The sequence below is a fragment of the Ranitomeya variabilis genome, chromosome 4, assembly GCF_051348905.1.
Source record: "Ranitomeya variabilis isolate aRanVar5 chromosome 4, aRanVar5.hap1, whole genome shotgun sequence".
Classification (NCBI taxonomy): domain Eukaryota; kingdom Metazoa; phylum Chordata; class Amphibia; order Anura; family Dendrobatidae; genus Ranitomeya; species Ranitomeya variabilis.
This window is the reverse complement of record NC_135235.1, coordinates 26495335-26519311: the sequence shown is the minus strand read 5'-3', so window position 1 is coordinate 26519311 and position 23977 is coordinate 26495335. Positions and strand designations below refer to the sequence as shown.

At 48.0% G+C, this 23977-nt stretch overlaps 1 protein-coding gene across 1 annotated transcript in view; it reads left to right on the top strand.

The window, feature by feature from the left end:
* The first annotated feature begins 1199 nt into the window (after positions 1–1199).
* Positions 1200–23977, top strand: part of LPAR5 (lysophosphatidic acid receptor 5) — a 32127-nt gene continuing 9349 nt past the window's right edge. The window contains exon 1 of the mRNA XM_077258233.1: positions 1200–1472. Within this exon, the coding sequence (XP_077114348.1) occupies positions 1455–1472 (18 nt within the window). The 5' untranslated portion in view covers positions 1200–1454. The remainder of the gene's footprint in view (positions 1473–23977) is intronic.

The following is a 23977-nucleotide window of genomic DNA, read 5'->3' as shown; positions in this document are numbered from 1 at the left end:
AATATAACGAGTCTGGCAAAGCTAATAACTCATACTGTAAATATATTATTGGACTTATTAATTGTCACTCAGCTTTCCCAGACCCCTGAATGGTAAATGTGTGTAATTATGCAGCAATGTATTCTCCTTGCTCTATATAAGAAGCCTGATAATGCTATCCCATCGGATATGTAATATAGTGGACGTGTCACCCGGCTTTCCTAGACTCCTGAGTGTCTGTGTAATAGTGGACATGTTGTCACTCAGCTTTCTCAGACTCCTGAGTGACTGTGTAATAGTGGACATGTCATCCAGCATTCCCAGACTCCTGAGTGTCTGTGTAATAGTAGACATGTTGTCACTCAGCTTTTCCACACTCCTGAGTGTGTAATAGTAGACATGTTGTCACCCAGCTTTCTCAGACTCCTGAGTGTCTGTGTAATAGTAGACAAGTTGTCACTCAGCTTTCCCAGACTCCTGAGTGTCTGTGTAATAGTAGACATGTTGTCACCCAGCTTTCTCAGACTCCTGAGTGTCTGAGTAATAGTAGACATGTTGTCACCCAGCTTTCTCAGACTCCTGAGTGTCTGTGTAATAGTAGACAAGTTGTCACCCAGCTTTCTCAGACTCCTGAGTGACTGTGTAATAGTGGACATGTCATCCAGCTTTCCCAGACTCCTGAGTGTCTGTGTAATAGTAGATATGTTGTCACTCAGCTTTCCCAGAGTCCTGAGTGTGTAATAGTAGACATGTTGTCATCCAGCTTTCTCAGACTCCTGAGTGACTGTGTAATAGTGGGCATGTTGTCACTCATCTTTCCCAGACTACTGAGTGTCTGTGTAATAGTAGTAATAGTAGACATGTTGTCACCCAGCTTTCTCAGACTCTTGAGTGTCTGAGTAATAGTAGACATGTTGTCACCCAGCTTTCCAAGACTCCTGAGTGTCTGTGTAATAGTAGACATGTTGTCACCCAGCTTTCTCAGACTCCTGAGTGACTGTGTAATAGTGGACATGTCATCCAGCTTTCCCAGACTCCTGAGTGTCCATCTGTGTAATTCTGCCTACTCCACCACCCTGATGTATATAAACTCTGAAAAGGCTAGTACAAAACTTAGCTTTAATAAACCATTGTGGCCATACTAATTATCACCCAACTTTCCCAGAGACAGAAGAAAACAGAATGGGAAGACTAGACAATAACTTTTTTTTTTCTTAAAGGGGCCATACCCTGTGAGTGAGTGCAGCCATGTGACCCCTGCACCACCCTCCAGTGTGAGGAGGCTGCCGCCACTCCCTGCTCTCAGCTGCTGGAGGACAAATCTCTCTATGCAGAGAGAGTACAAAGCTCAAAGGTGTGTGCGGAGATAGGAAGCTGAGAAGGCTCTGCAGCATGCAAGAAGACAACATCACAAACCCCCAGCCCAGAGCCTGAGTCCAGATACAGCGGAATGGGAAGCCTTCAGAGCTGAAATCATGTATACAGTCAGCCAGGTGAGTGCACCTGTCTCTTTAAGACTTGGGCGACCCAATGGCTGCAGTCACATTGCAAATGTCGCTGCTTATAGGACTGCACCTGTAGCTGCTATTATCTGACACCTATTTACGCCTCGGACGGTCCCCGACAACTTCTGTAAGTTATGAAAAAGTTTGGTCACTTTTAGGAAACTGTAAAGAGTAACTTTTTTGAAAACTTTTTCCAATTCATTTCCTTTGGATTGAGCCCATTTATCCGATCCTCCTCCCGGATCACGTGATTGGAATCCTGGATCCCAGAGACACAATGACTTCTGCAAATTGGCCTATAAATTCGCTTAATGACGGGCGTTCGGTATAATTAGCATCCGCGATTACCGCATCATCCGCCATTTTTGACTCATAAAAATAGAATTGTGTCGGAGATTAATCGTCTATATACCGTAGGTTCTCCGAAATGTCTCTCGGGATCAGTCACCCTGTGTGGCCACATTGTATCCAATGCACGTCGATATGATTTGTAAACCCACAAGGACCCCGAACTTTTCATTTTTCATTCTTGCTTGCTGCCTATGCAGAGGACAAACTCCTCAACTGCTGAGCTCTGTCTCCATTCATTACTAAGAGCTGCTTTTACATTTTTTACCCTTTATTCTAACCCTAACAAGAGGTCAGGGATAGAGCTAGAGTACATGTATATAAAAAAAAATATTATCTATCTATCTATCTATCTATATATATAATTTTAATTGACTGATTTTAGCAAAAGTAGAAATAATGGTCGGGGAGGGGGGGTGTTAGGATTCCACTGTTTATAAACGCCATCAATTTTTATCTGTGACTATGTGGGAGACTACAAATATCAGCATTCCTGCTCATTTAGTGCTACATTTAATAAAGGGTATTGCATTTATGGGATTCTAAAGATGGAGGGTCCTGGCTTTGGTTGCAGATCGGTTTGGAATGTATCATCAATAAATTCCCACAGTTTACTCCGTTTTCAGATCAAAGCGTCTGAGTATCTCCACAGACTCCCAGTAAACAGTAGGGTCCACCATGAGATTACCAGGTGTAACTGAAGGACCTCACACCGTGCTGTAAATTAGGTTGTGACCCCTTCATGAGGTCAGACTGCTGTAAAAAGGTCTTTCAGAATTCTGCATGAATAGTTTATGGGAGGCGACGTCATTCATTTGTTTTAGGTTATGTTCACAAATGCAGATTTCTTTTCCTGCAAACTTCACCTTCATATTGCAAAATGTAAAGTTCCACGACAGCAACTAAAATCCGCGCCGCAGGTCAATTTCCTCTGACCAGTATCTATATATCGATCATGTGCGCTCAGGTGGCCATGGGGGGGGCCCGTTCTCCAGCGATGGGACCTACGTCTACAGAATATCTATGACACAATCAGTCCATAAATGTCCAATATGGGATTACCCCTTTTAGTTAGTAGCGCCCCCCTCGCCCACTGCTGCACGGGTTGCACATGTGGTATGCCGCCTGTCACAACCTGTCCTTGTTATATAATATACAACGACCGGCTGTCTCATCCCCGACCTCCCCCGATCTGCATGTTTATTCAATAAGGGAAGGGGCGATAAGCAGCTGCCAGATGCCTCTGGCAGCTGCTTATCGCTCAGCAGAACAAAGGACTGAGCATGTTAACGCACAGCATGTATGTGTTTACTCACCTGTCCCAGATCTGGGTTGTGCTCCCCTCACTCCAGTCCAATGAACTCTGTTGTGCTCCACGATAGATTTTGCAGACGACCCAGTGTGATCCCATGTGATCATCTGCCTGGTCCTATATAAGACCCACTAAGACATACACCTCTGTCTTGGTATTCAGACCTTCTAGTTACTCCAGAGTTCTGTCAGCTACCTGTTCCTGGTCTTTTCAGGAGCTCTGCTACTTGTCCACCTGTGTTTCCAGCACGTCTCCTGTCTGCCTGCAGCTTCCAGTACCCCTCCTACCTGTTCCTGGTATTCTAGGAATTCTAATGCTTGTCCTCTTGCGTCTTCCAGGACAGCTCCTGTCCGCCTGCAGCTTCCAGTACCTCTCCGTGTTCCTGGTATTCTATGGATTCTAATGCTTGTCTTCCTGCATCTTACAGGACAGCTCCTGTCCGCCTGCAGCTTCCAATACATCCACCATCTATCTGATGTCTCCCAACTGCCTTTGGCTTCCAGTATCTCTGCTGTTTGCGGTCTCTATGGCGTCTCCGGTATGCCTGCGGCTTCCAGTGCCTCTGCTACCTGTTTCCTGTATGTCTCAACTACCTGTTGCACCTATGCACACGGTCTATGACCCCACCCAGACCTTGAGCTTCAAGGATCCACTTCACCTAATGAGCCTAACTGTCTGATCCTTATTAACCCTCCCTGAGACCTACACATATAGAGTTATCTGCCCCAGACTGTTTAGGTAGCACAAAGTTCTATAGTAAAAAGTTCTATAACTTTCTGATACTTTGTATCTTCTTCTCTTCTGCATATCAAGCGTCTTTTTAAAGGAGAATTTTTAAATAAAACCTAAACATTTTGGAGCTTTCTAATATACTTCACGTTACAATTGCTCTTCATTATTTAGATTTCTGCTTGCTGTCAGTGGGAGGAAAACAATCATTGTTTCTATCCTTGAGACATGTAGCTCAGGAGAGCAGACTGTCAGTCATTACATATCTCATACTGGTAACGCCCGCTTTCATTTAACATAAGCTGTGGAGACGGATTGTCTGGGAGATCTATGTCCGGCCCATAGATCTTAACAGCTCATTTACATATTAAAAAAAACTTGGATTTCTCTGGCATAAAACATCGGATGGCAGATATCAAGGTATCGTTTTATTCAGCTTCCTATGACCTACATGCTCATAGAGACGGCTTAGGAGGGTTGATCCTCTTAATAGACGATAACTTGAGATCCTTTTAAAGGGACTCTAAGCTCAGGATAGAGGACAACTTTCTGATCACAAGGGGACTCAAAAATACAACTCCAGAACCCTGAGAATATGTGTGCTGAATGGAATGAAGGTGCGCGTGCGTAACCTCTGCTCCATTCATTGTCAATGGGACTGAGCATGCTCGCCTCTGCTTCACCCATGTCTATGGCACTGATGAAGATGGCCAAGTGCAGCAGGACGCATGGGCGACCGGCAGCTCCGTTCATCAACTTCTTTTTGGCACAGTGAAACCTGTTCTGCTAATCCATTTAACAGAAACATTTCTTAGATCAAAACATCCCTTTTAATATGATGGCCTCTCCTGTAATACCTCTCTTTAGAGCTTTTATTGTCTCTCTGTACCTATTTTTCCACCGGTGGCTTTATTCTCCTCTTGCACATCCTATTGATATCAGAACCCACTGATAAAATCCATGACCTAACGGAAGGAATGATGGGCATCGCCCCCTGCCTTAGCCCCCACATGGGTCCTATGAGTCATTAACAAGCAGATTATACAAGGATCGGATATTCTAAACTCATCACAATCGTCTTCGGCAGTGAAGATCCGACCACCGAGGAAATGGTTTACCATCGAGCTGATAAACTTTCCTGATACTTCACTATCGGGGAAACCCCAAAATCTCCATCTCATGAGTCAAAACTACATTCTTTATTCAGAAAAAAAAAAAGCCTATCATTATTACTTCACAGTGTAATATGGGATTTGGATGTTTTGCCCCCGGGTACATTTCGCCCCCCACATTTCATGCCCAGCATTTGACCCTCAGTATGTTTCGCCCCCGCTCATTTCATCCCCGAACAGAAACATCCAGGGGCGAAATGCTGGGGCGAAATATGCGGGGGCGAATCTTCCTGGGGGTGAAATGTGCGGGGCGAAATGTACCTGGGGGTGAAATGTGCGGGGCGAAATGTACCTGGGGGCGAAACTTCCTATAACCGTGTAATATATATTACAAAGCGCCAAAATGTGATCCAAAAGAAACCCTAAAGGATGGGGTCACTTATGCAATTGCAAGTGTTATTTCTCCAATGCAAATAAAATAAGAAGTAAAACCACACTCCTTTTACAGAAAAAATAAAAGTGACCATTTTGGTGTATACAGCTCTAATGCAGAACTACGGGTCTAATTCTTGATTGCCTTTCTGCCAGATTTTTTTCACTTGCATGAACATCTATCAATTAGTGAATTTTTCGTTGCAACAAACTCTGCAAATGATTTGTGCCTTTTGGATCTTTTAGAGGTCTGACCTCTTCAGCGATGATTCCTGCTTCAGCCCTAGATGCAGTGATAACCGGAAAATGGTCCGGGTGCCATAGGGGCAATGTCACCCTGGTCCTCCTCCCAGAGCCATCTCCCTCGAGTCTCCATTCTGGGAGCACTAACAGTTCGGCGTTACATTGATTTGTTGGTGGAACCAGTGGTGTGGCCATTTCTCCAAAGTGTCCCACGAGCCTTTTTTGAACTCAACAGCTCCAGGCTGCATGTTTCTGGTGCTACTGTGGCCTAATGTGCTCCCGTGGCTGCAGCCTCTCCAGACTTGTTTCCATTGAGGACGCCATTGGTCGCTGATTACACAGGAGCTGCCAGCTGCAGATCTTGATGATTTGCCCAAGTGCATACACAGGAGCTGCCAGCTGCAGATCTTGATGATTTGCCCAAGTGCATACACAGGAGCTGCCAGCTGCGGATCTTGATGATTTGCCCAAGTGCATTCAAGCACGGCCCAAAATTCCTAAGATGACCATTAATAACCTAAGTGAATACAGCCCAAGCTGTAAGTGTGGGGGTTACCTGATGCCATATTGAATGTGACCATGAGGTCACCGCTTGCCCAGCCTCTGGTGTACACAGCACAGATCCGAGCGACAGGAGGTGTTAGCCTATTAATGTATCAGTCTGAAGGAAAAAAAAAAAAGAAAAACTGTTTCTAACACAACTTTAAACATTAGGTGATAGACTCCCTCTCGTGTCCCCGACGGACAGGAGATGACAGGATGTCTATGGTGGTGTACCAGAACTGTACATAAGGGTGGTGCAGGAAATATGCGGGCTCATGTCTCGCGTCGTTCCACGATCTGGGTAGAATTTTATCTGCCCACATCTTCCTGTGTACGATTAACGGTTCACGTGCGAGTCACCGTGATATAACCACCGTGTGCCGAAGAGTAGGAAATAGGTGATTAAAATTTCTTATATTTTATCTTGTAACAGGAATATATTTTTCTCCACTTAGAAGTCATTTCTCCTTCCTCTGCCTCCTAAACTCATCATTCACTCTCAAGAACTGCTAAAATCCATCCTACTCAAGATAAGATGGATTACAACTAACAGAGAGAGGCAGAGATATACATATGTTCTTCTGCTTTTTAGTAACTGCTTTATTTCACCCCCAGAGCAGGATTCACAGCTACCCTGCTCAGTACTACTGTACATTGTACTCCATGCTGCTGCTACTTCTGAGCATGTACCATAGAGAGACAGTGGAGCAGGAATCCCTCATGTCTGTGTGTGCTGTGCATAGGAGACAGCATAATAGCTAGTTTTAACCCACTAGCTCAGAGACAACTGGAACTTATAGATAACACTGGCAAAGAGAAAACTAGTAGAAAAATGCAAAATACAAGTCATATAATGGCCAGTAATACAGTCATGGCCGAAGGTATTGGCACCCTTGAAATTGTTACAGTAAATGAAGTGTTTCTCTCATAAAATTAATGCATTTACATTTTCTTTGTGTGTTGGAACAGCACAAAAAAAACAGAGAAAAAAGGCAAAGTGGACATAATTTCACACAACTCCAAAAATGGGCAAAATTGTTGGCACACTCAACTTAATATTTGGTTGCACGCCCTTTTGGAATAAATAACTGCAATCAATTACTTCTTGCACCTCTCAACTGGAATTTTGAGCCGCTCTCCTCTTGCAAACTGCTCCAGGTCTCTCATATGGGAAGGCGCCTTCTCCCAACAGCAATTTTAAGATCTCTCCACAGGTGATCAATGGGATTTAGATCTGGACTCATCGCTGCCACTTCAAAACTCTCTAGCGCTGTGTTTTCCATCCATTTCTTGGGGCTTCTTGAAGTATTTTTGGGGTCATTGTCCTGCTGGAGGATCCATGACATAGGATGCAAATTCATCTTTCTGACACTGGGCACTACATTGCCACCCAAAATCCGTTGGTAATCTTTTTAGGTTTCATTATGTCTTGCACACAGTCAAGACACCCAGTACCAGAGGAAGCAAAATAACCCCAAAACATCTGTGAATCTCCATCATGTTTGACTGTAGGTACTGTGTTTGTTTCTTTGTAGGCCTAATTCTGTTTTCAGTAAACAGTAGAATGATGTGCTTTACAAAAAATCTCTATCTTGGTCCATCAGTCCACAAGATGCTTTCCCAGAAGAATTTTGGCTTACTGACATACATTTTGGCAAACTGCAGCCTAGATTTTTTTTTTTTATTATTTCTCTGTGTCAGCAGTGGGGCCCTCCTGGGTTTAATGCCATAGCGTTTCATTTTAGTCTAATGTTGATGGATAGTTCACGCTGACACTGATGCACCCTGAGCCTGCAGGACAGCTTGGATTTCTTTGGAACCTGATTGGGTCTGCTTATCCGCCATCCGAACTATTCTGTGTTGCAACATTTCATCAATTATTCTCTGCCGTCCACGTACAGGGAGATTAGCTACAGTGCCATGGGTTGTAAACTTCTTGATTATGTTGTGGACAAAGGAACATCAAGATCTCTGGAGATGGACTTGTAACCTTAGAGTATTAATATTGTTCAACAATTAAGGTTATCTAGTCCTCAAACAGTTCTCTTCTTTCTGTTCTCAACACTTAGTATACACATAATGCAAAGATTGATTCAGCTCCCCTTTTTATCTGGTTTCCGGTGTGATTTTTCATATTGCCCACACCTGTTACTTGTCACAGGTGAGTTTGATCGAGCATCACATGCTTGAAACAAAGTTGTTTATCTACAATTTCATCCAGCCCATTTTAGGGGGTTTGTGTGAAATTATTTCCAATTAACCTTTTTTTCCGTTGTGTTTTCTTTTTGTTTTTTTTGTACAAATATATATATACACACACACACACACACACACACACACACACACACACACACACACACACACACACACACACACACACACGTGAAATAAACATGTGTAATTGCAATAATTTTATGGAAAAAAAATACTTCATTTTCTGGAACAATTTCAAGGGTGCCAACACTTTTGGCCATGACTGTGAGGTTGTCCTTAATGTAGACACGGAACAGCTTATTCTGAATATACTACTAGGTCCGATCACCATGTGCGGTTTTACTCTCCATTTCCTCTGCTTTAATCATTCAGATTATGATGTAATCTCCAGTCAAAGAGGAAAGCATGACATCACTAATAAATCCTTACAGGCAGCCTGCTCCACCCCACCAACCACTACCAGAAAATGACAGTGAGCGTGTTCAGCCATATTGGCGGTCGTAGGGTTCTCTTCTCTGCCACTTGGTCACCCAGAGATCTTCCCATCACCCTCTCTCGGCAATCCCTGCCAGTCAATCATGTCAGCGTCAGACGAGGGATGGAGGATGTAGCTAGCTTCTCATAATGCAGGGATGAGCCCAGTCTCCCAGAGAAGGAGATGCTCATTGCGGCTACCCCCTGCTCCTAATAAGTAATGGAGGTTCTTCTGATTGAGTCCCACCCTTCCCCCAACCACACTATTAATTTACTTTAATGATGGAGGTGTCCCTTTAACGTAGTCTGGTTGATGCACTGCGTGCGGTCTGCTATTCGGCAGACAGGCGTCTCCCCTCCATGTTACAACAGTCTGCAATGCAATTAATTGATTGACACATGCACTGTAGCCGGGAAGGCCCAGATATCCTCAGTAATGAAGGGACCTGTATGACACAGTGATGGATGTCACTACTTATGGCTGATGTAAAAGTAAGCATCCACATTTCTGCAAAATCTAGTGAACTCTGGTCCATGAATGACAGACAGGATTTGCGTTTTCAGCTTTTGTTAATAACCTGTGAGCGGCACATGGATCAAGAAATTGGCCCGTCTAATAGCAGCTTGTCGACCTGGTGTTCCCCCAATATATCATCAGCATATTGTACTATTAGTCCATGAGCCGGGCCAGATATCGGTACCACCCGGAGTGACTAATTTTCTTTGGTATTTTTAGGTAGATGCATGTCTGTAGTTTATTTTTTGATATGATAGCCCTTACATATACGTAGCTTATTAACCCCTTCAGCCCTAGGCCTATTTGTACCCAAGTGCCTAAGCCAATCTGACCTGTGCCACTTCATGGGCTAATAACTTTGGAACGCTTTCACCTATCCAAGCCATTCTGAGATTGTTTTCTCGTGACATATTGTACTTCACGTCAGTGCTAAATGGGAGTCAATATATTTTACCTTTCTATATAAAAAAATGCTAAATATTCGGAAATTTTGGAAAAATCGGCAATTTTTTAACTTTGAAATTCTCTGCTTTTTACAAAAATACTGATACCCCCCATAATAGTTATTAATTTACACTCCCCACATGTTTACTTCATATTGGCATCATTTTGAAAATGAAACCTTATTGTTTTACGACGTAATAGGGCTTATAGTTTTATGCGCAATTTTTCACATTTACAGCAAAACCCACTTTTCAAAGGACCAAGTCACTTCTGAAGTCACTTTAAGGGGCTTACATAACAGAAACCACCCATAAATTACCCCATTTTGCAAACTACACCCCTCAAGCTGTTCAAAACTCATTTTTAAAAACTGTTAACCCTTTAGGTGTTCCACAGGAATTTTAGCAGAATGAAGGCGAAATTTCAAAATTTCATTTTTTTTCCAGATATTACATTGTAATCCAATTTTACCTGCAACCTAGCAAGGGTTAACGGCAAACCCAAACTTGGTTACCCTAATTCTGCAGTTTATAGAAACACCCCACATGTACTCGTAAACTAAAGTATGGGCACACAGCACAGCTCAACACGGAAGGAGCGCTATGTGGTTTTTGGGTGGCGGATTCACTGGAAGAAATCTAGGGGGCCATGTCACATTTGAAGGCTGCCTGAGGTACACCCACAGTGGAAACCCCAAAAAGTGACCCTATTTTGGAAACTACACCCCCAAGGAATCTTTTAGGGGGTATAGTGACCACTTTGACCCAACCAGTGTTTCACAGTAGTTGGAAACACTTGGTTGAGAAAATGGAAAAAGTGCATTTTTTACATGAAGGTGTCATTTTAGGCTCATTTTTTTATTTTTAAGAGGTGTACCAGCAAAAAATGCACCCCACTATTTGTTCACCAATCTCTCCCGAACACAACAACACCCGATATGTTGTCGTACACTGCAGTATTGGGGAACGGCAGGCCTCGGAAGGGAAGGAGCGCCAAATGACTTTTGGAGTGCAAATTTTACTGGAAGAAATCTAGGGGGCTATGTCACATTTGAAGACACCCTGAGGTGCCCCAACACACGCACACACACTGACACATACACGTTCTGTGCTGAACAGGACTCTCCGGTCTTCTCTGCAGAGCTCCTATCTCCCTCTGCTTGCATGGAAAAACTTCCTTCCATGGCTAGAAGAAAACCATGCAAGGGACCTTCACCATCTGGATGAAACACTGAAGAACATCACAAACTTTCGCATCAGTGTGTCGCAGGGATCCTTCGAAAAGCTCTTGGATAATGAATCTTGCACACTTACCCTGAAGCTCTTTCAAGTTTATCTTGAGACCCTCAGAAATGAACAACTCTCAGCATTCTGGATGTCATACTTGGACATGGTCGAGACCATGCTGGCCCTGGTTCGAGCTTCAAGAGAAGGCAACTGGATGCTTCACCTAGGAGCAATCCGACAGATGATACCATGGTGTTTTGCCTATGACAAGGTCAACTATGCCCGATACCTAACCTATTACTATGCCACAATGTCTCGGCTGCCCATAGAACACCCAGAGGTCCATGAATACTTCATGCAAGGTGGCTTTTCGGTCCAGATCGGTAGCAAGAATCCTTTTGGACGAATTCCTGTGGACCAGACCATTGAAGAGACAATCAACAAAGACACCCAGACACCAGGGGGCACAAAAGGCTTCAGCCTCAAAGTTGGAGCTGTTTCCAGGTTCTACCTGACATCAGAGTACCGCAGTATGTACTTGAGGCAGCTGAGGGCCCTGGTAGGCCAACAATATACTGACTTCAGCCATTCAGACCTACAGGTGTCTAGGATTAGAAGAGATGAAGCCGATGTCCAATCTTTCGTTCAACTGCTGGAGACAGGTTGGGTGAACCCCTTCAACAAAGAGCATAATGGTGAACTTATCAGTTTGTCAACAGCGACTGTAGCACCACCAGATGTAGCCAAAGACCTTCAAGGGGCATACAGTATAGGAGAGGATGCATATCAAACATTCAAGGATGAGCGTTTGGGTACCGATAAGCCAACTACATTGTTTCATGACAAGATGACGAAGAACAAACTTAAAACGTTCTCTAACATCCAAATGAAGACACGCAGACAAGGTCTTGGCAAGGAGGTAATTTTGAAGGCTGACAGAAACCTATTTGGCCAGATGATACTTGTAGCTGAGAACAGAAAGCTACAAATGAGTGATGTCTTGACTCATCCCCTGGGTCCATTGCCATGGGCACTTGCCAATGGTGATGGGTCTATCCGCAAGACCAACAAGGCTGCCCTCGCAAGGGAGTTGGAGAGGAATGCTCGTCCTGCAGAAGTGATCCCCGAGCCCTCTGCAACCATCATTGATGGGATGAGCCTGGTTCAGAAACTGAAGGGAAACAATGCAACATTTGGCCAGCTAGCAGGCACAGCAATGAGTCGCGCTATCCATGAGGGTGCTAAGAGCAAGCGCATTGATATTGTCTTTGACGTCTACAAGGAGACATCCATCAAAGATACAGAAAGAGTCAACAGATATGAAGGCACAGGGATCCATTTCAAGAACATTCAACATGGGCACAACATCCAGCAGTGGAAAAAGCTTCTAAGTAGTTCCTCCAACAAGGCAAGTCTCATAAAGTTTCTGGTAGAAGAATGGAAGGCGAAACACCACAGGGAGAAGCTTGAGGAGAAGGAGCTGTATGTCACATGTGAGCAGCTCTGCTTTAAGATCACCAAAGAACAGTGGGAAGAGGCTGCTGACCTTAAGTCAAATCAAGAAGAAGCAGACACACGCCTCCTTCTCCATGCTCTTCATGCAGCAGAATCTGGTTACAAGTCGGTCATCATCACTTCGGAGGATACTGATGTCATGGTCCTGTGTCTGGGCATGTGCCACAAAATCCCATCCCACCTGTTCCAGAAATGCGGTACACAGAACCGGACAAGATTCCTGGATATCACCACTCTGAGCCGAACATTGGGAGGCAGCGTATGTGATTCATTGATTGGTATGCATGCATTTACAGGCTGTGACACCGTCAGTGCATTCGCTGGCTGTGGGAAGATGACGACACTCAAGCAGTTGAAGATGAACAAGACATACCAGGATGCCTTTCAGGAAGTTGGTCGTTCATGGGAAGTGTCTACCGAACTTTTTGAGAAGTTACAGGAAATCACCTGCCACATGTACCTGCCAACTACCCAAACAACTGAGGTAAACAGGCTCCGTTATCAGCTGTTCTGTGCCAGACGTGGAGTGGTAGAGTCAAGTCAACTCCCTCCTTGCCAGGACTGCCTTTTCATGCATGCACTGCGTGCAAACTACCAGGCTGCGATCTGGAGGAGAAGTCTGCAGAGCCAGCCATGGGTTGCAAACCCAACAGACTGCGGTTGGATGATAGATAACGACGGAAAGCTTGTTGTCAAGTGGATGCAAGGGGCACCAGCACCAGAAGCTATTATACAGCTACTGTCCTGCAAGTGTGTGCGGTCATGTGAACTTCCTCAGTGTACTTGCCTCAGCAATGGCCTGAAGTGCACAGACATGTGCAGATTACAGACATGCCAGAACAAGGGTACTGAAGACGAGCCAGTAGAACAACAGTCAGATTCAGAGTCCGATGTTGAAGATATTATGGAGTAACATATATATATATATATATATATATATATATATATATATATATATATATATATATATGCACATGACATGTTCAGTGTGTATTTACATAACTTGGATTAAATTTTGTTACAAATACTACATCTAGTCACTCCGGGTGGTACCGATATCGTCATATTTGGTTCTTGGCTCATGCTAAAATTCCTGTGGAACACCTAAAGGGTTAACAGTTTTTAAAAATGAGTTTTGAACAGCTTGAGGGGTGTAGTTTGCAAAATGGGGTAATTTATGGGTGGTTTCTGTTATGTAAGCCCCTTAAAGTGACTTCAGAAGTGACTTGGTCCTTTGAAAAGTGGGTTTTGCTGTAAATGTGAAAAATTGCGCATAAAACTATAAGCCCTATTACGTCGTAAAACAATAAGGTTTCATTTTCAAAATGATGCCAATATGAAGTAAACATGTGGGGAGTGTAAATTAATAACTATTATGGGGGGTATCAGTATTTTTGTAAAAAGCAGAGAATTTCAAAGTTAAAAAATTGCCGATTTTTCCAAAATTTCCGAATATTTAGCATTTTTTTATATAGAAAGGTAAAATATATTGACTCCCATTTAGCACTGACGTGAAGTACAATATGTCACGAGAAAACAATCTCAGAATGGCTTGGATAGGTGAAAGCGTTCCAAAGTTATTAGCCCATGAAGTGGCACAGGTCAGATTGGCTTAGGCACTTGGGTACAAATAGGCCTAGGGCTGAAGGGGTTAATAAGCTACGTATATGTAAGGGCTATCATATCAAAAAATAAACTACAGACATGCATCTACCTAAAAATACCAAAGAGAATTAGTCACTCCGCTTGGTACCGATATCGTCAAATTTGGTTCTTGGCTCATGGACTATATTCTTACTGGTGGACTTTGTTGCTGGCGCCCTCTCGCCGGCGGTCTTTCTTGCGTGCTGGCGCTCTCTCGCCGGCGGGCTGTTTTGCGTGCTGGCGCCCTCTCGTTGGTGGTCTTTCTTGCGTGCTGGCGCCCTCTCGCCGGCGGTCTTTCTTGCGTGCTGGCGCTCTCTCACCAGCGGACTGTCTTGCGTGCTGGCTCCCTCTCGTTGGTGGTCTTTCTTGCGTGCTGGCGCCCTCTCACCGGCAGGCTGTCTTGCGTGCTGGCGCCTTATCTCCAGCGGGCTGTCTTGCGTGCTGGCGCCTTCTCGCCAGTGGGCTGTCTTGCGTGCTGGCGCCTTCTCACCGGCGGGCTGTCTTGCGTGCTGGCGCCTTATCTCCTGCAGGCTGTCTTACGTGCTGGCGCCCTCTCGCCGGCGGGCTGTCTTGCGTCCTGACGCCTTCTCACCAGCGGGCTGTCTTGCGTGCTGGCGCCTTCTCGCCAGTGGGCTGTCTTGCGTGCTGGCGCCCTCTCACCGGCGGGCTGTCTTGCGTGCTGGCGCCTTATCTCCTGCGGGCTGTCTTACGTGCTGGCGCCCTCTCGCCGGCGGGCTGTCTTGCGTCCTGACGCCTTCTCGCCAGTGGGCTGTCTTGCGTGCTGGCGCCTTCTCACCGGCGGGCTGTCTTGCGTGCTGGCGCCTTATCTCCTGCGGGCTGTCTTACGTGCTGGCGCCCTCTCGCCGGCGGGCTGTCTTGCGTCCTGGCGCCCTTTCACCGGCGGACTGTCTTGCGTGCTGGCGCCCTCTCGCTGGTGGTCTTTCTTGCGTGCTGGCGCCCTCTCGCTGGTGGTCTTTCTTGCGTGCTGGTGCCCTCTCGCCGGCGGGCTGTCTTGCGTGCTGGCACCCTTTCGCCGGCGGGCTGTCTTGCGTGCTGGCTTCCTCTTGCCAAACTCTAGGTTTTTATTTTTTCAGGCTCAGATTTGGCTTCCAGAAATCTCTACCACCGCGTGGGGCTTCATGTGGCCGTTAACGAAAGTGATTCACAAGATGTGATATGATCTCCAAGATTAGACAAACTGTGAAGAGGAAATAAAAAAAAAAATAGCAAGTTGAGGAATGTCCTAAAAAACAAAAACATATTAACCGCAGAACATAACTTGCTCATCAATCTGTGGTGGCGGGGATGTCACTACACAAGTGAATTGTTTGGGGGTTTTTTTACATTAAAATTGTTTTTGTTTTATATGGAGAGATGAATCCGACATATTGGATTTCTTGCAGCCAATCTTTTTGTTCTCAGACAGATAAGTTGCTTCTGCAGTAGTTTGGAAGTGGCTCCCCCATAATGGTGTTCGGCCCGGGTTGAGTTCCCTGTGTACGTGGGAGATGGCAAAACCAAAGAAATGAGCCGGACGATAAGCTGGTATACGTGCATTTCATAGACAAAACCCAAGAAAAAAAACAATGAGCCTATACCCTACAGCAAGTAAACGGCGTTAGTACATGGAAATCACAACATAGGGGAGTTAAAGCTATTTTGATCATAAAAGCCATCCCACCGTGACAAGGTGCACCCATCGGGATGGTCCTAACCTGTGTCTTGTATCAAACGACCTCAATGTGAATAAAGGCCGAGCAGGACCAGGTCCTGTATTTCATCCGTGTAGCTTCCCCATGGATCGGTGACCGTCGGGCCCCTGTCCTGCTCGGCCCTTATTCACATTAACGTTGTTTGACACAAGATAAGGTATTAAACCTAGAGACAGGCTAGGACCATCCCGATTGGGTGCACCTTGTTGTGGTGGGATGGCTTTTATGCTTTTTTATCAAAATAGCGATTATTAAGAACTTTGTTATTTACATGTACAATTACTGTTTACTTACTGAAGGGTATATGCTGGAGGTGTCCCTTTAACGTAGTCTGGTTGATGCACTGCGTGCGGTCTGCTATTCGGCAGACAGGCGTCTCCCCTCCATGTTACAACAGTCTGCAATGCAATTAATTGATTGACACATGCACTGTAGCCAGGAAGGCCCAGATATCCTCAGTAATGAAGGGACCTGTATGACACAGTGATGGATGTCACTACTTATGGCTGATGTAAAAGTAAGCATCCACATTTCTGCAAAAACTAGTGAACTCTGATCCATGAATGACAGACGGGATTTGCGTTTTCAGCTTTTGTTAATAACCTGTGAGCGGCACATGGATCAAGAAATTGGCCCGTCTAATAGCAGCCTGGCGACCTGGTGTTCCCCCAATATATCATCAGCATATTGTACTATTCTTACTGGTGGACTTTGTTGCTGGCGCCCTCTCGCCGGCGGTCTTTCTTGCGTGCTGGCGCTCTCTCGCCGGCGGGCTGTTTTGCGTGCTGGCGCCCTCTTACTGGCGGGCTGTCTTGCGTGCCGGCGCCCTCTCACCGGCGGACTGTCTTTTGCGTGCTGTCACCCTCTCGCCAGTGGGCTGTCTTGCGTGCTGGCGCCCTCTCACCGGCGGGCTGTCTTGCGTGCTGGTGCCCTCTCGCCGGCGGGCTGTCTTGCGTGCTGGTGCCCTCTCACCGGCGGACTGTCTTGCGTGCTGGTGCCCTCTCGCCGGCGGGCTGTCTTGCGTGCTGGTGCCCTCTCACCGGCGGACTGTCTTGCGTGCTGGCTCCCTCTCGCTGGTGGTCTTTCTTGCGTGCTGGCGCCCTCTCACCGGCGGGCTGTCTTGCGTGCTGGCGCCTTATCTCCAGCGGGCTGTCTTGCGTGCTGGCGCCTTATCTCCTGCGGGCTGTCTTACGTGCTGGCGCCCTCTCGCCGGCGGGCTGTCTTGCGTCCTGACGCCTTCTTGCCAGTGGGCTGTCTTGCGTGCTGGCGCCTTCTCGCCAGTGGGCTGTCTTGCGTGCTGGCGCCTTCTCACCGGCGGGCTGTCTTGCGTGCTGGCGCCTTATCTCCTGCGGGCTGTCTTACGTGCTGGCGCCCTCTCGCCGGCGGGCTGTCTTGCGTCCTGACGCCTTCTCGCCAGCGGGCTGTCTTGCGTGCTGGCGCCTTCTCACCGGCGGGCTGTCTTGCGTGCTGGCGCCTTATCTCCTGCGGGCTGTCTTACGTGCTGGCGCCCTCTCGCCGGCGGGCTGTCTTGCGTCCTGACGCCTTCTCGCCAGCGGGCTGTCTTGCGTGCTGGCGCCTTCTCACCGGCGGGCTGTCTTGCGTGCTGGCGCCTTATCTCCTGCGGGCTGTCTTACGTGCTGGCGCCCTCTCGCCGGCGGGCTGTCTTGCGTCCTGGCGCCTTCTCACCGGCGGGCTGTCTTGCGTGCTGGCGCCTTATCTCCTGCGGGCTGTCTTACGTGCTGGCGCCCTCTCGCCGGCGGGCTGTCTTGCGTCCTGGCGCCCTTTCACCGGCGGGCTGTCTTGCGTGCTGGCTTCCTCTTGCCAAACTCTAGGTTTTTATCTTTTCAGGCTCAGATTTGGCTTCCAGAAATCTCTACCACCGCGTGGGGCTTCATGTGGCCGTTAACGAAAGTGATTCACAAGATGTGATATGATCTCCAGGATTAGACAAACTGTGAAGAGGAAATAAAAAAAAAAATAGCAAATTGAGGAATGTCCTAAAAAACAAAAACATATTAACCGCAGAACATAACTTGCTTATCAATCTGTGGTAGCGGGGATCTCACTACACAAGTTAATTGTTTGGGGTTTTTTTACATTAAAATTGTTTTTGTTTTATATGGAGAGATGGATCCGACATATTGGATTTCTTGCAGCCAATCTTTTTGTTCTCAGACAGATAAGTTGCTTCTGCAGTAGTTTGGAAGTGGCTCCCCCATAATGGTGTTCGGCCCGGGTTGAGTTCCCTGTGTACGTGGGAGATGGCAAAACCAAAGAAATGAGCCGGACGATAAGCTGGTATACGTGCATTTCATAGACAAAACCCAACAAAAAAGCAATGAGCCTATATCCTACAGCAAGTAAGAAGCGTTAGTACATGGAAATCACAACATAACTTTAACTCCCCTATTTTGATCATAAAAGCCATCCCTCCGTGACAAGGTGCACCCACCGGGATGGTCCTAACCTGTCTCTTGTATCAAAGGACCTCAATGTGAATAAAGGCCGAGCAGGACCAGGTCCTGTATTTCATCCGTGTAGCTTCCCCATGGATCGGTGTCCGTCGTGCCCCTGTCCTGCTCGGCCCTTATTCACATTAACGTTGTTTGACACAAGATAAGGTATTAAACCTAGAGACAGACTAGGAATATCCCGATTGGGTGCACCTTGTCGTGGTGGGATGGCTTTTATGCTTTTTTATCAAAATAGCGATTATTAAGAACTTTGTTATTTACATGTACGATTACTGTTTACTTACTGAAGGGTATATGCTTGTTGTATTTATGTTTTTTTCTTGGGTTTTGTACGTGTTTGATAACGGTCAGTCAAACATATGAAGGGTCTTAAGATATATGGGCCCTTTTATATTAAGTATCCAATGCTTGTTTTGAAAACTACTCCTGGACCCAGCATATGACGGTATTATTGGTGTACTGTATGGAACTATTATTGGTGTTTTTGTACTTTTTGAAAACGCTCCTTCTTGTAGATCTAATACCGTTAGTAAAAAAATATTATTATTTTTTCATTCTTCCCTTTTAACCAAGAGAAGGGGCGCCCTATAAAGTGTTCTTCCCCAGGGCTCCTCAAAGCTTCCATTGAATAGAAGGAAGTTTCCAAATGTAACATCTCCAAGATCCTTCGTCATCCTGACCCTTAGGCGCTGCCCAGAGGCCGCCATCTCTGACTTATGAAATTTTGGAAGCGAATTCTGCAAAATGATAGAGATGCGTGTGTATACTGAATATATAGGAGGATGTGACCGTTCTGAGCCGTTTTGGGGTTTTGCTCGCCATTTCTTTGAGGCTCCGCACTATGGAAATAGTGGTAAAAAATAGTAAGAAAAAAGTTCCATAACTTAAGCAGACGAAGACTGGAAATTACACGTGAACCAGTCGCTCCCAGTGACCTCCCACGTACTCGGGCGAGCCGCCTCGGCCCCTTATCAGCCTCCCTGACGCTTCGCACTATTTTACAGACTCGCTCGTCCCATAATGCTGCAGAGTTTACATCTTGGATTCCAGGATATTTGTGTTATTCGTTTCCATCAGCAAACACGACCCCCACGTCCCGAGCGCGGCGCCTCAGGTAAGGGGATGGGGCTTATTGTTATCCTGTACCGCGACGATTGTGGTGTAAACACCGGATGTGTGATTGCCGCAGATGTCGCCGCATGTTGGATGTCTGCTCCGGAGGAGAAGGGAAGTGACTGTCCCCAGCGCCTGATGGATTGTATCAGGACAAACGCCACTTGTATCTCACTTATAATAAGGAAAAGAGATTTCCAGGACGACCTTCCAGCTTTAAATAGTAAAGGGACACTTCTAATAATGGAGAAATGCAGATTATCTGCCAGAATGCAATTCTGGAGGCTTCAGAGCTGAAATCTTCGGACACCCCCTGCTGGTTCAGTTGGTTTTTTGTATTCTATATAAATCATAATCTTGGTCATATTGCTTGGTTTGCACTCTGGCTGTTTTTAATGACAGGAATATTGAGTTTCCAGTAACCGCCGGCAGAATTATGAATGCAGCTCTGGAGTATATTCTTCTAGGAAAGGCATCACTGGGCTTTTTACATTCTTTCATACTGCAATATTTCTGTAACTGCCCCAATGCAAAAGCTGCAGAGGGCCTCACTGTGATGAGGGAACAGCCGCCATCTTGGACGGGCATACTAACAGAGATTGGCGTGACTCCGTTTTGTCTCCTGGTCACAGGTCTGCAGAGAGGAGTGCTCCTGGCCCCCACCTTTTCTAATGAACATAGTGCCTATTAGTATGGTAATCGGCTGAGCTCAGAGGAGATTGCAGAAGGTACTTCAAAGCTCAGTTAGGAAGCCACACCAGCAGGGGGCTTGGAAATGCTCAAGGGCTTAATTAAACCACGCATGTCAAGGGGCCACTGGATACACATCTAGTATGGTCGTCCAGCCGAACCGTCTCTGACATGGAATCGTGAATTATGGACGCATCGTCCGAGGTAGCGGCTCATAAAAAATATTCCCCTCGTCCTAAAGAAATGGTGCATCTAATGGTGCGACTCCTGTATCCGTGGGAGGTCTGAAACCCGAGATATAGAGATCAGCCTCCCACAGGGACCGAATGGGTCCAGGTTTGATCCCAGTACGACCGGCAGAACAAACCACAGGCGCTGGTACTGCCCGTGTGCTGATCCGATCATCCTGAGAGAAGTTATCCCATTTATTAGATATTGGAACAAATATCGCAGGGAGGCAGAGGGGTGGAGATTGCTAAGCCCACCCAGCTACAGGGGGAGGGACACGGCAGGGTTAAGAGCTGGAACATGTGGAGAGCGGGTGACACTCAGAAGATGACCAGCTAAGAAACAGGGCATACGCCAGCCAGAGGGGGCAAGCACACGCTTTCTGGGGGCTGCCCGGCAACTAAAGTTTTGGACCTGCGGAACGCTGCGCCCCCCGGCTTCCACAAGCGACCTCTAACCTGGTAAAGTGACCTCCAGCTTTATACCTTAAGCCTTGTATCATTGTTGTTATATTGTACTCTGACTGTAACTCTTGATATATTGTGATTGTATATTTCTTGTAATTACCTAGTGCGCCCTTAAGGCAATTAAATCATAAATTAATTTTGGGCTGATCCTTTTACTCTGATTGCGAATCTTAGAATACCCAGTGTGGGTAACAGGGCAGTCATTCCGGCGGCCATTTGCTCTAGGTGCAGTTCCCTTACTGACCTGAGAGACAAAGGGGGCGCCGGAGAGCTGTGCCTGTGTAGTGACGTCACGGATTGGTGACGTGGAAGGAACAGGGGCTTTCTTCACAGTGGTGGCAGCGTACGTGGGATCAGAGTAATAGTGTGCGTGGGACCCCTACTCCCAGACACTAAAGACTACCAGTGGTAACTTTCGCTGCTGGGGTCTTAAGGTCAGCCCAGCACTAGACGGTCAGAGTGTAAATATAATAAGTTGTGTGCAAGGTCAGGGTTACAGCTGTGTCAGTAACCAGAGGTTCCAAAGATGGCAGAGGGCACCAGGAGTGCAGTGAGGGCGCAGGCCAGTGCTATGGTCGAGGAGGAGGTGGTGGTGGATGGTACTGTTCAAGGTGAGGGGGAGCTCAGCCCAGACTCCCCAAGGAGCCAGCCACCTGTGCTTAGTCCGGCAAGGGACTACCCACCACCTACCCGCCCCAGCCTGTCCACATCAGCGACCCTTGTTGCAGCGGCAGTGGCACGTCTCGAGGCGGGTAATGAAGACGCCTATATGAGACTCATGGCAGCTGCAGAGAAAGCAGCGGAGGCCGAGCGTGCAGAACGCCGTGAGGCAGCGGAGCGGGCAGAGAAAGCTGCAGAGCGGGCAGCGGAGCAAGCGGAGGCCGAGCGTGCAGAACGCCGTGAGGCAGCGGAGCGGGCAGAGAAAGCTGCAGAGTGGGCAGCGGAGCAAGCGGCGGCAGAGAGAGCAGCGGAGCGCCAGCACCGACTGGAGATGGCTCAACACGGGCTCCCGCTGGACGCCCCAGCACCACCAGAGTCCAGGGTTTCCAAAGTCCGGGCCGAGGACTTCCCTCTGCTTGAGAAGGATGGAGACCTGGATTCCTTCTTGCTGGCCTTTGAAAGGACCTGCCTTCAACACCATCTGGCCCCGGATCAGTGGGCAAGATACCTGACCCCCCGTTTGAGGGGTAAGTCCCTGGAAGTTTTGGGGGACTTACCTGCCGGGGCGGAGCAGGACTACAGCAGCATCAAGCGGGCCCTGATCCAGCACTACAACCTCGCCCCGGAGTCCTACCGCAAGAAGTTCCGGAGCCTGCAGCGGGGCCCAAAGGACACCTGGACCGACCACATGCGGGCGTTGCTGAGAGCTGCAGAGCACTGGACCTCGGGTCTAGCGCTCACCACCCGCCAGGAGGTCCAGGAACTGTTCGTCACGGAGCAGTTCTTGTGGAACTGCCCAGAGGACCTCCAGCAGTTCCTCCGTGACCGGAAACCAAAGGGGGCTTCTGCTACAGCCGCCCTGGCAGATGAGTATGCCAATAACAGGGCGCCTGAGCCGAAGAAGCCTGCCAGCAGCACCTGGAGAGGGGGTAAGCCCAATCCTGCCCCTGTTTCCCCAGCCCCCAGAGTGCAAGGGGTGTACCCCCCTGCTGCCCTCTCCAGGCCAGGCGCAGAACCCAGACGTTGTCATCACTGCAACCAGCTGGGACACTTCAAGTCTGCATGTCCCCAGCGTCTTAAGGCCCCATCCCTGTCCCTGGAACCGTCCACTGTTTTATGTGTGGGAGGGGGTGGTGGGAGGTCCCTGGACAATTACCAACCCGTCACTATCGGCCGCACAGCGGTCATGGGACTGCGGGACACAGGCGCTGAACGAACCCTGGTACGTCCTGAGGTGGTGTCCCCTCAAGACTTGGTACCGGGAAAAACCCTTTCCGTCTCCGGAATTGGAGGCGTGGAACCAGCGCTGCCTGTCGCCAAGGTGTTTTTGGACTGGGGCGCCGGGAGGGGAGTGCGGGAGGTGGGAGTAACGTCAAATATTCCTGCCAATGTATTACTTGGGACCGATTTGGGGCGGATAGTGTCTCAGTATGTGGCCACTGAACCCCCAAGTTCGGCTCCCCAAGAATGTCATGACTCTACTGTGAATGTTGATGTGTTGAATGTGCCTCCAACAGTGGAGGAGGGATTGAAACCTGAGGGTAATCCATACACTGACACCACACACACAGGGCTCACAGGGAGGACAGGTGAGGAGACTGTAGGGGAAAGCACAGAGGTGGAGGGAGGGGCTGCTATGGGCAGTGTAGGGCCCCTAAGTGAATCCAGCCTGCTGAGTCTAGGGCCCCTGCAGGAAGAGGAACAGGCCATGGGGGGAGGAGGCGTCCCAGGAGAGGAGCCACCAGGTAAGACCCCAGGGCAGGAGTTCCCCACACCCGGGATGTCAGGAGGGCAGGGAAGTCTGCCTGACCCGGCGACTTGGTCAGGAGCCGGGGGGAAGCAGGCGCTACCCATGGGCACAGCGGTCGTGGCCGCTGTCACCAGGAGTGGGAGCGCCGGAGCCCAAGGAGCCTTGCAGAGGTCCGACGGCTTCCCCCTCTCTGACCAAGTGGCGGCCGAGTCAGACAGCGGCCAGGAGACAGATCCCGGGGAGCTGACAGCGGATGTGGCAGTGTCGTCCATTCTCGCCACATCGAGTCAGGGATTTCAGGCAGCGTTGGAAGCTGATGCTAGCCTGAAAGCTCTCAAGGAGCAGGCGGCACAGCCTCCTGGGGAGTCAGACCGCGAGCGGGTGGTCTGGGACCAGGGATGGCTGTTCCAGGTAACGGTCCAGCAGGGTTCACCGGAGGCGTGGCCCAGGGACCGACAGTTAGGGGTACCCTATCCGCTCAGAAAGGGGGAGGAGGGGGCAGAAACAGCCTCAGAGAGAGACAGAGGAGGAGGCAGAGACTGCCTCAGGGAAAGAGAGAAGGAGGCAGAGACAGCCTCAGAGAGAGAGGGAGAGGCAGAGACAGCCTCAGAGAGGGACAGAGGAGGAGGCAGGGACAGCCTCAGAG